Consider the following 12855-nt stretch of genomic DNA (forward strand, 5'->3'; position numbering starts at 1 on the left):
ACACACACAAATGATAATTATGTAGTGTGATGGAAGTATTCACTGACTTTATTCATAATATAGAAGTGGATGAAGTAATCAGTTTGTACACATGAAACTTATACAATAGTACATGTTAGATGCTGCTGCTAAGTCGCTTCAGTCGTGTCCGACTCTGTGCGGTCAGGTATGTCGCAGTAAAGCTGGAAAAGAAAATTTCAAGTCTGCTTCAGAATGTTACTAGAAATTCAAACATTTAAACTGCATATACGTGCTGGCTGAAGTTGCTGTGTATAATATGTTCTGATAATTTGACAGTCCTCAAAAACGGGGGTCCTTGACCCCTGTTTGGGGAGCTGGGCGTCATAGCAGGCGATGAGTGGTGGGTAAGCCAGCGGAGCTTCATCAGCCACTTGCCATGGCTTCCCATTTCTCGCATCACTGCCTCAACTATCCTGCCCACCATCCCCATCTGGGAAAAAATTGACTTCCATGACACTGGTCTTTGGTGCCAGAAAGATTGGGGACTCCTGCTCAAAAACATTTTGCCTGCTTGTCCATTCTTTGCAAGGAGATGTGAAGAGAATCAGCATTCCCCCGTGCTCCTCCAGAGACACACTGCACACTCCGATAATTGCAAGGCTGACTCGAATGATGGTGTAAATCAGCAGTGATGAATTAGAATTCAAAAGCTTGCCCATACCATATGGAATCGTGAATGCTTTTTCCTCCTCTCCCTAAGCCATGCTGATGCTGTGTTACAGTATCTGAAAATTGGTTTATCTTCAACATGAACGCTGGGGTAAAAGGTCATCAGTAGCTTCATTTTCCCCACTTCCTGCCCCAAGCAACATATATACCTCCTTAAGGAAAAGAGACTGTACCAGAAGTTGGTCCTGTGGATTTAACTTACGTCAACTAAAAGAAAGAACTGATCACCTCCTTCCATGTCACTGATTTTGTTTCTTTGCACTCTCGTGAATTAATCAACTACAGCGCTTCCACTTTCTAAGTAAACTTTTTATCATTGATTAATCCTCAGGGGCTGATTGACTTGCATATACTAAAAGATGCAATATATTGATTTTCAGAATGTGTAAACTGCAAGACTAGTAAAGTATGAACATATGTATAACTTTCATTCAGTATACAGAATATTATATATTTATTCCAATCTTGCAAACCCTAAAAAGAACTCCAGGGTTCAGAACTCTAAAACAGAAGGTACATGAAAATACTACTAATTATATTTCTGGTTTTAATAAAATTATTAAAAAATCTGTTCTGTAGATGTTAACCAGGATTTTTTTTTTTTTTTTTCTGAAAACAACTGCTATCGTTAGAGTCTTTGATAGTAGGAACTTAACTTGCCTTCAGCATTCCCCATGCAATCGCAGTGTCTTATGTGCTAACCTACCTTCTAAAGTTTGCTCTGTTGCTTCAGCTTATCTTGGATTTCTTACCCCACTCCAAGCCTAGTTGAAGACCAAAGAAATCAGGAAACTTTGCCTGACGCTTTCAGAGTAAGAAAGTTAATCAGTGAAATTGGGCCTTTCTCACAATTCTGTGAGAGCTTGTGCTCACAATTCTCCTCAAAAAGAGTTGAAAGATCACTAATACTTTTACCTTTGAAATGGCAAGCCTTTATATGTATTAACATACTACCAATGTGGTAATAAAATGAAGTTATTAATAACAATGAAAGAGAATGGTCATATTTAGAAACCATACATAGAAATGCTTCTCATTCAAAATGTATGCTTTCCATACCTAAGCTTGCTTCCTTCTATTAGAAAGGAAAAAAAAAAATAAGAAAATAAGTGTATAATAAATAAATGCTCTTCAAATGATATCAAAAATACAGATACTTAGAACTGTCATTCTGACTCTCGCTATTGTGATTTAGCTAGTCATAAACTTGGCGAGTTAATGAAGATTAATAAGCAAGGAGTGAACATTTTAGTTCACTTATAAAACAGCTTAGCCATCCAAAGGGAAGAAAAGAGCTAGGTAATTTGCTTTGCATAATGCATATAATTATAATATACCTTTGTGAAGTGCTTTTCAAACTTTAGTGAACATGAGAATTACCTGAAGTGTCTTTTGTTTTTTTTTTTTTATTAATGCAGATTCATGGATCCCTTCCCCAGAGATTCTAAACTGGTAATTCCAGGCTGGGGCTCAGAAAAAATATATTTTGAATACTTAATCTCACCCTTAGGAAATTCCTTTAAAATTGAAATTCAGATCACTCTCTGAAAATACCAATTTAAGGTGACAAATGCATTGATTATTGCACCTGAACCCATTGAATTATCAAATAAAATGCTAATCTTAGCCAACCTTTCAGATATTTTATATTACTTTGCTAGAGAGTCAAGGTAGACAGCCTTTAAAGGGCTGCTAATAAGAGTCACGATTTATTCATTCCCAGCACTACTGTTCTTATCTTCGTTGTTAAGAATTGTCCCATAGCTTTTAGACTTCACTGACCTTTAAAGGTCATGTGGACTTGGGATTGTTTTTTAACTTTGAGTTAATTTTTACAGTCTTTGAACTTTCATCTAATACTGTCTCATCTTAAAATGGAATCACAGTATTTATTATCTGTTTCTCTTTGGTTTCCAGGGAAGACGAGGAAAACCAGGGCCTCCAGGAAAACCAGGGCCTCCAGGACCACCTGTGAGTAGACAGCAGCATGTTTCATCAAAGCCTCTCTGTATGTCTGTGTGTTCATCTACAGGTCACTGTAATCCCCTGTAGATAATAATTTCCATCTCTCCACTGTTTAACATGGTCGTGTTCCCTATGCCTTTCACCATCACAAACAAGAGGTCAGGGAGGCTGGACGCTGGCTGTCCTGGCTCCCACCCACCTCATTCCTGGACGTGAGTAAGTACACCGCCTGTACGGGTGACCCAAGCCAAGACCCAGGTTAGCGAATCCCGTGCTAGACCCACCTGAGCCCCATCTCCTCAGTGTCTTAACATCCAGCCTGGTGGTCAGTTAGGTGTCTGTGGAAGTTTGCCCACCTTTCTTGATACAGCTGCGTTGCCAGTAAAATTTTATAGAACGTTCTTGCTAAAGATAGCCATAAAGATCTCATAGCCAGTTATCTGATCTTGTTCTTTATCCCAAGCTTCTACAAGAAATACTCCATCTCTTGTGCTCCTGCTCACTCTCCAACTCCCTAGAGTCTGGTTTGTGTCCAAGCTACTGCATTGCCCTGCATCCTCTATGGTCACCAGTGTGTCTGAGTCACAAGATTCCCTGGGCACTTTTAAGGCTTCACTTTATTTCACTGCTGAATGGGCTTCCCTGATGCCTCCGCAGATTAAGAATCCACCTACAATGCAGGAGACACAAGGGATGCAGGTTTGATCCCTGAGTTTGGAAGATCCCCTGGAGGATGAAATGGAAATCCATTCCAGTATACTTGCCTGAAAATTCCCAAGGACAGAGGAGCCTGGCAGGCGACAGTCCCAAGAGTCGCAAAGAGTTGGACATAACTGAGCAACTAAACACACAACACAAAGCACACATAGGAATTGACACTGTTGACTGGTCATCCTTGAAACTCTCTATTCTCTTGGTTCATTGATGCGGATATTTTTCTATCTTTGGATCCATCCTTTTGGTCTCCTTTCTTAAAGCCCTCATCCCTTATTTCTGTGTTGTATGGTTTAAAGAATCCCAGTCTTCTCTTTCCACCCAGACATCCTCCTGAGTTCCAGACTCCTACACCCGAGCACCTGCTCAGTATCTGTACTTGGAAGTCTCCTGCGTGCTACAAACGTGGTCTGTCCAAAGCTAAACTCTAAAATGATCCTAGATATTTGCTGTCTCTCTCTATGTCCACATCCAAATAGTTCCTAAATCATGTGAATTCTATGTCCTAGTAGCTCTCATTCTTCATGCCACTGCCTTATTTAGGCCTCTGTCAACCTGTATCTGTTTCTGTAGCCTTCTCCCGGCTGGTCTCTTGGCCTCTACTTTCTACAAGTGGAGTCATATTTTAAATCATAACTCTGATTGTGTAGGTCTTTGGTTGAAAACTCTTTAATAATATCCCTTTCCTTCTAGATGGATTCCACACTTTCTACAGGCCGTTCTAACCCTTTCAGAGTTTGCCCTTTGCCTTTCTTTGTCTATCCTTCTCTGTGCCCTTCCTACGTTTGCAACTTATAGTGTCATCTTTCTTTACGATCTCAAAAATGCCATGGGTTGTGAATGCTCTCCCTGAGGTCCAGGTGAGCTCCCCCACCTGTCAGGCTCTGCTCAGTCCCCAGATCTCCCATGTAGCCCCTTCAGGTGTTTTCAGCACATGAGGGTCATCTTCCATGATCCTATGAGCTTAAACCTCCTGTAGAGAGAGCACGTTGTTTTGTAACTCAACTCTTATTTTTCTTACCTTTCTTGCCACTGCCTGTGAATTTATTTTGAACCTCTCAGTTCAGTTCAGTTGCTCAGTCGTGTCCTACGCTTTGCAACCCCATGAATCACAGCATGCCAGGCCTCCCTGTCCATCACCAACTCCCGGAGTTCACCCAAACTCATGTCCATCGAGTCAGTGATGCCATCCAGCCATCTCTTCCTCTGTCGTCCCCTTCTCCTCCTGCACCAAATCCTTCCCAGCATCAGAGTCTTTTCCAATAAGTCAACTCTTCGCATGAGGTAGCCAAAATATTGGAGTTTCAGCTTTAGCATCAGTTCTTCCAATGAACACCCAGGACTGATCTCCTTTAGATTGGACTGCTTGGATCTCCTTGCAGTCCAAGGGACTCGCAAGAGTCTTCTCCAACACCACAGTTCAAAAGCATCAATTCTTCAGCACTCAGCTTTCTTGACAGTCGAACTCTCACATCCATACATGACCAATAGAAAAACCATAGCCTTGATTAGACCGACCTTTGTTGGCAAAGTAATGTCTCTGCTTTTGAATATGCTGTCTAGGTTGGTCATAACTTTCCTTCCAAGGAGCAAACACCTTTTAATTTCATGGCTGCAGTCACCATCTGCAGTGATTTTGAAGCCCAAAAAAATAAAGTCTGACACTGTTTCCACTGTTTCCCCATCCATTTCCCATGAAGTGATGGGACCAGATGCCATCATCTTCATTTTCTGAATGTTGAGCTTTAAGGCAACTTTTTCACTCTCCTCTTTCACTTTCATCAAGAGGCTTTTGAGTTCCTCTTCACTTTCTGCCATAAGGGTGTCATCTGCATATCTGAGGTTATTGATATTTCTCCCAGCAATCTTGATTCCAGCTTGTGCTTCTTCCAGCCCAGCGTTTCTCATGATGTACTCTGCATAGAAGTTAAATAAGCAGGGTGACAATATACAGCCTTGACGTACTCCTTTTCCTATTTGGAACCAGTCTGTTGTTCTATGTCCAGTTCTAACTGTTGCTTCCTGACCTGCATATAGGTTTCTCAAGAGGCAGGTCAGATGGTCTGGTATTCCCATCTCTTGAACAGTTTTCCACAGTGTATTGTGACCCATGCAGTCAAAGGCTTTGGCATAGTCAACAGAGTAGAAATAGATGTTTTTCTGGAACTCTCTTCCTTTTTCAATGATCCAACGGATGTTGGCAATTTGATCTCTGGTTCCTCTGCCTTTTCTAAAACCAGCTTGAACATCTGTAAGTTCATGGTTCATGTATTGCTGAAGCCTGGCTTGGAGAATTTTGAGCATTACTTTACTAGCGTGTGAGATGAGTGCAACTGTGCGGTAGTTTGAGCATTCTTTGGCATTGCCTTTCTTTGGGATTGGAATGAAAACTGACTTTTTCCAGTCCTGTGGCCCACTGCTGAGTTTTCCAAATTTGCTGGCATATTGAAGCATAATTGTGTAACACGGTTTCTGGCATGTAGCATGTGACTATTAATTATTCAATGAACGAGTCAACAAATGAATGTACTTTGTAGATGAGAAAATGAAGATGGTGAATTGAATGTCTTTTTAAAGACCAGAAGCACCTGTACCACCACTAGAGGGCTCTAGACTAGACCTCCCAGGAGTCACTTAGGGTGTGGTCACGTGCCCAAAATGAACAAGACTGCCGCTCTATCCTGGTTTCGTTTCATCCATTTAGCCATTCAAGTAAATGTTCTCTTAGCAATGTACTGGTGTCAGTTGATATTGTGATGAAACAAGTGTGGTGGGGAAAGGGGGGAGACATTAAATTGGGCATCCTGGAACCCAGTCTTTAAAGGAATCAGCTTTGTTATTCCAAATTTTCTAGCAAAAGAGGACACATTGTAGGATTTTCCATAATTGTCTCCTGCTATAAACAAGAAAAGCTGGTACAAGCTAACAGACAAGATTAGACCGTCACATAGTTTTCTAAATGTATGACACTGCTTTCAAGACAAGATAATTGTTGTCTCAAAGGAGGAATTTGAATGATGAAGGTCTTTATGACAAGCTTGCCAAATGTCTAGGAGAGAAGAGGATTATACCAAATCCTGGAATGAGTTCTCAGCTATAGATCAAATGACTTTACTGGAGAATTTAGAAGATTAAGGAACATGCAGCCATATGAAAGTTTATAATATTCAATTCCACAGGTTTTATTTTATTGTCAGAGTGTTTGGGAGAGAGAGGTAGTTATGTTATTTCAAGTGTTAGATTTAGAATATAAACTCAGCTATGGGTCTGATACAAAGTGTTCATTAAATCCTGAGTACATGGTATTTGAAAGAAAAATGGTTTACTATAGTTTATAATATAAGAAAATATCAATTTGTTAAACTTCAAAATAAAGGAGAAGAATCTATGCCCCCCAAAAGGTTTTTATTCACAGTTAGCTTTTGTTTTAAAAGTATTAGACTATACCATCAGCTCATTTTTGTTTAAGAATTGTGGTTCATGGAAATTCTTTGTCTTGTGTCTTGTTTTGTTTTAATTGGAGGATAATCGGTTTATAATGTTATGTTGGTTTCTGCCATACAATTCACAACATGAATTTAATTCTAGGATAACTCCTCTAGTTGATTAAAATATCTTTTCTCTAATACAAGTATTATCAAAACTCTATCTTGGGGTGCATTTTTTATCAGCTTTTGAATTTTTAAATAATTTAAATTATTTACATGGTTGGTTGAATTAATGTCATGCATGCCACCATACTATAAAAATTCCCATGAAGCACCTGGTCATTCTTGCAGGAATTAGTTAAGAGCAGCATTGAAAATAGAGGTGAAATATCTGGCTCCCCATATTTTTCTATGCCATCTTCATGTTTAATTTTTCTATGCCATCTTCATGTTTAATTTTTCTAAACATAATGTACTTTAGCAAGAGGACTTTTATTTCCCAACTGGTTAGAAATGATCAGAGTTTTCCCAAATCAGTCCTTTCATGATCATATTAACTAATATTTTCAGGAAATGAGCTTATAAAAAATTAACCTGTCCCTAATTCACATTGTTTAATAGTTTCACAAACTATTAAACATTTATTTAAGGCCTACTCTGTGCCTAACACCCTGTTAAGAGCTGGATTTGTAAAAATGGATATGATACGGTCCTTGCCCTTCACGTATTTAGGTTTAGCTCACAGAAAATTGGACTAGAGGAAGAAAACTTAGAAACGATAATTCAAGGTGGTTTCTTTCTGGAACTGACAACTGAGGCATAAAGGTTGAGCCTTACAAACATGGAGAAACTTCTGCTCATCACGGCAACATGGGTAAACTTGGAGGATGTTATGCTGGGTGAAATAAGCCAGTCACCAAAACAAGGACTACCTTATTCCACTTTATGAGATTTCTGAAATGGTCAGACTTGTAGAAGCAGAGAATACAGTAGTGGCTACCAGGGCTGAGGGGAGGGGGTACTGGGGAGTTGTTATTCACTGAGTATAAAGTTTCAGTTTTGTGAGATGATTACTTACTTTCCAGAGATCCATTATACAGCATGGTGCCTATAGCTAGTGATATAGTAGTGTGCGTTTCAAAACTTGTTAAGAAGGCAGATTTCACATTAAGTGTTTTTACTACGTACACACGCATGCCCACACACAAGGGCCACAAGGAAACCCTGCGAGGTGCTGAATATATCAGTTACCTTGGTTGTGGGGATTGGATCACAGGTGTTTGCATCTGTCCAAATTCAACACATTGTACACATTAAATGCGTGCAAGTCTTTGTATATCAATTATGCTCCCCAGATGGTGTCAGTGGTAAAGAATCCGCCTGCCAGTGCAGGAGATGCAAAAGATGCAGGTTCAATCCTTGGATTGGAGAGTTCCCCTGGAGTGGGAGGTGGCAACCACTCCAGTATCCTTGTCTGGAAAATTCCATAGACAGAGGAGCCTGGCAGGCTACAGTCCATTGGGGCACTAAGAGTCGGACACAACTGAACACCTGAGCACACACACAGCAGATATCTCTACAAAGCTGTTTCTATTAATATTAAAATTGTGGAGATTCGTCCAGTAAGGCAAGTAGAAGGGAAGAGGAGAGTGAGCTGGGTACAGCTGACAGAGGGAAGTAGCCTTAACAGAAGCACAGGTGCTGAGCCCCAGGGAGCCAGGCAGCTGTGGCCCCAACACTGACAGGTCGGGTCCAGCCTGGGAAGTGTCTTGGCAGATCTGCTGTGAGTGCCACAAGTCCCCGGAAGCCAGGAGGAGTCTGTGGGAGCTCTGAGTGGAGAGTCACAGGCACAGGTTTCTTGATAGGTGACTCCAGTGGGAAAGTGGTTGGATTGTTGAGAGAGTGAGATCCTTTGCAGCTCTCAAAGGACTTACTGTTTAAAAGGCCAGCAGAGTATTTTTTATCTCTGTCAGTATGTCCCATACAGTCATTTGTATTTTATTACCACTTACATATAACTTCTTCAGGGGATGTTCCCAACCCAGGGATTGAACCCAGGTCTCCCGCATTGCAGGCAGATTCCTTACCAGCTGAGCCACAAGGGAAGCCCAAGAATACTGCAGTGGGTAGCCTATCTCTTCTCCGGGGGATCTTCCTGACCCAGGAATTGAACTGAGGTCTCCCGCGTTGCAGGTGGATTCTTTACCAACTGAGCTATCAGGGAAGCCCTTGTGGCTCAGCTGCTAAAGAATCTGCCTGCAATGCGGGAGACCTGGGTTTGATCTCTGTGTTGGGAAGATCCCCTGGAGAAGGGAAAGGCTACCCACTCCAGTATTCTGGCCTGGAGAATTCCACGGACTGTATTCCATGGAGTTGCAAAGAGTCGGACACAACTGAGCGACTTTCACTTTCACATATAGCTTAAGAGATGTCCCCCTTTACCTGTGGGCACTTTTAGATCAAAATGTTTTTCATTTATTCGTCCTTTTTCCACGTTATACTGTATGTGGTTTGAGCCCCACTTCACAGCAGGAAGGAAGGTAACATGAGAAAGAAGGGAAGGTTCACAGAGCCAAGACCCTTCTGACTGAGACTGGGAGATGGCATCTGATTCACCCTGCTGGCTGCCATGAGATTCCTAAAGTGTGTGTTACAGGGTCTTACGACAGTGTGAAACAGAAAAACTAGTAACTCTCTCTCTTATTGAACAATAATCAAATAATATGCAGTGTCCCTCAAATGAGTGAATAGTGTAGTATACAATTTTAGCGCATGTGTTTGAGCAATTAGCCTTCAGAAAAGTTAGGGGAAATTCTTTTATTGATTTATTCTGATCAATGTGAATGTCTGAAAAGAACCAAGGAATAGGAGTTTTCAGGAGCCATGGACCCTTGGATAACAGCATACTTTGCTCAGTTTCTTCAAGAAAATGTCTTTCCCTCCAAGGATTTAAGAGATGTTCCCTAAGTCTTCCCTAAATCAGAGATAGTGTTGTTATTCAGGGGAGTGTCAAAGAAGATTTTAGAAAATTAAAGAAAGAAATCTTGAATGGCCTGAAGCATCTCATATAATTAAAACGTTTTAACCAACCATTCTATTTTTGATTCTTTGTTCTGAGGCCAAATTTGTGTTTTTTCACTTTCTTAAGAAACTTATCTTTTTATAAAAAATAATTTCCCACCACTTTGTGTGTGTGGAAGGACAACCTTTTACAGCATAAGAAAGTACATTTCCTAGGGGAAAAAAATCTAATAAAGGAATATTTACTAAAAGTAGATTTTTGAACTAATGTTATTAGATTTTCTTTCATCAAAAAAAGATTGTTTCATCAAAGTCATGTGTATTACTCCAAGTTAGCTTTCCATACTTAATAGCAATTTTTTTTTCTCTTTGAGGAAGCTTTAGTTGAAGTTTACATGCATGTAATCTGCATATAATAAAATTATTCTCAATTGGAATGCTGGTAATTGAGGAGCAAGTGACTCAATCTTAGAGTTGGCAACAACCCTTTATGATGAACATACCTTTTATAAAATGCTGGTCCAGTTTCCTGATAGTAAGCAGAGCTGATCTTTCCTATACAAAGGAAAGCTCCCAAATTCCCCCAAGTGACTTCTCTCGTCTTAGTTTGAATGAATATTCTTCATTGGAGGGAAACCAGTATGCCGCGATGTCTTCAGTTGGGGTGTGTGTGTGTGTGTGTGTGTGTGTGTGTGTGTGTTAGTTGCTTAGTTGTGTCTGACTCTTTCCAACCCCATAGACTGTAGCCCACCAGGCCCCTCCGTCCATGGGATTCTCCAGGAAAGAACACTGGAGTGGGTTGCCATTTCCTTCTCCACTGATTCAAAGCAGGTTTTCAGAGAGGACGCACGAGACCCTTAAGCATCTGCCTGGGGAAGGAAGAGCAGAAACCGGAGGAAACAGTACTAAAGACAGAGCAAGAAGAGTCGGGACAGACAGTCAGAGCACTAGCTCTGTGTTCGGTACTCCATTGCCAGTGCCTTATCCTCGGAACTCTTGTGAGAGCGTAAGCGATGCTCATTTTACAGTGGGGTAAAGGAGGCTCAGAGGCATCCAGTAACTTGACTGGGACGGCTCAAGTGTAAGTGCTGGTTTAGTCACTAAGTCATATCCAACTCTTTTGCGACCCCAGCCTGTAACCCACCTAGCATGTCTGTCCGTGGGATCTCCCAGGCAAAAATACTGGGGTGGGCTGCCATTTCCTTCTCCAGGAGATCTTCCCCAAGTATAAGTAGGTGTTGAAACCCAGGAATGGATCCCTAAACCTCCCTTTATTCTGCTAGATCCCAAGTGTGAAAGACAAGATTCTGCACTGCAGCTGGACTAGGGTCAGCCTTACTTAAGCAAACCCAGAACAGGACTTGATGTTCCCACGTGAAAGCCCAGCACTGCGGTGCCTTGGGATCGAGTAGATGTTCCGGGACATTTCATCGGACGTTTCCAGGTCTCCGCTTCCTTTTCCCTAAACTTGAAATGATAGCACTTTCTTCATCTGCCTCCATGTATGTGAAAGAACTTTTTGGAAATGTAAATCTCTAAGTATACCCTAAATACACTCATATTATTTTGAACTTTTCTGTTCAAAATCCAGTTAACCCAAACTGAAATGTCTGTCAGTGAATTGCTCAAGTGCAAGACTGCACGCTCTGTAAATGAGTATGTAATAGCCTGTCTGGGTGTATAAACCTGCTCCTGAAGACACACACAAGTTACTCCCATCAGGCGATGCTATCAGCACATCGACAGGGATGTCTTCTTCTCCCCTGGTTTATTTTGTGGGACTGACGTCCTCATGGACTTGCTCATCTCTGGTGAGCTGCTGAATTTTATTAGATGTCATGTTCTCTAAGTCCTGGCCATCTTCACTTACTCTCCCAAAAAAAAAAAAAAAAAAATTCTTTGTCTTTCAAGCCTTCCAGTCGTCTGAGCGGCATAAAGAATGGAAAATAGTGGCTTTGTGTTAGGATGATGCTTGGAGAGTCTCAGGATGTAAAATGCCTTAGTTTATTTCCAAGTACCCTGGGTTTTTGTTCCTTCAGAAGCAAGATCAGAGGAGCTGGCAGTGAGGCGGAGCAGAGCATTTAACTAATGAGCCATTAAAAGCCGTACATTTGAGCCCACCCTTCTGACATTTGCCTCACTTCTCATTCATCATCACTGTAAACATGTTTGTTAAAAACTGCAATAATTTGAAAATGTGTTATTATTCCTTTCGGTTGCAGGCAGAGCTCTTGATTTCTTTTTTTTTTTTTTTCCTGGTATTGTCTTTGTGCATTGTTTCATTGTTGTGGTAAGAGAATTGAGCAGTGGGCTCACATGTGTCACATTTCAGCACAGCGATTTATTTGAAAAGAGAAATTCACGTAATTTGTAACATGGGGCAGCAGCTCCCTCTACTGTTTGCACTGGAAGAGTTCTAGGAAAAGAATGTTGAGCCAATGTCTGCAAACTGTTCAGTGTATGAGGCTTAATTATAAAGCTGCATGATTTTCAAACTTTATTTTCAGGGTTTTGTTACATCTTATGCTTATCCTATATTTTAAATACAAATACCAGTTCATCAGGGCTTCCCAGGTAGTGCTACTGGTAAAGAACCTGCCTGCCAATGCTGGAGACATAAGAGACCTAGGTTCAATCCCTGGGTTAGGAAGATCCCCTGGAGGAGGGCATGGCAACCCACTCCAGTATTCTTGCCTGGAGAATCCCCATGGACAGAGGAGCCTGGCGCACCACAGTTCATAGGGTCGAAAAGAGTTGGATATGGCTGAAGTCACTGATCACGCATGCACCAGTTCATCAACAGTCATTTTCAATGTCAACTTGATGCCCTCTTGAAGTGAAAGCCCCTAGCTCATGGATCTCTAAAATGCTGACCTATTTTAGCATGCTTATAAAACTCCAGCATGAGTTTTGTGGGAGCTGACTCCAGTGGAATTTATGCTTTTTTACTAAAGCAACTGTATGATTTAAAACATACACAACCATGTTGTTTTTATTTTCATTTTAACTTCAGTGTAGAATTTCTTTCACCTTTAGG

At 41.1% G+C, this 12855-nt stretch overlaps 1 protein-coding gene across 1 annotated transcript in view; it reads left to right on the forward strand.

Moving 5' to 3' along the window:
* The window catches only part of COL19A1 (collagen type XIX alpha 1 chain), a 431873-nt gene that overhangs the window by 291066 nt on the left and 127952 nt on the right, over positions 1-12855 (forward strand). The window contains exon 15 of the mRNA XM_015472743.3: positions 2608-2661. Within this exon, the coding sequence (XP_015328229.2) occupies positions 2608-2661 (54 nt within the window). The remainder of the gene's footprint in view (positions 1-2607; positions 2662-12855) is intronic.

The sequence above is a fragment of the Bos taurus genome, chromosome 9, assembly GCF_002263795.3.
Source record: "Bos taurus isolate L1 Dominette 01449 registration number 42190680 breed Hereford chromosome 9, ARS-UCD2.0, whole genome shotgun sequence".
Taxonomy (NCBI): Eukaryota; Metazoa; Chordata; class Mammalia; order Artiodactyla; family Bovidae; genus Bos; species Bos taurus.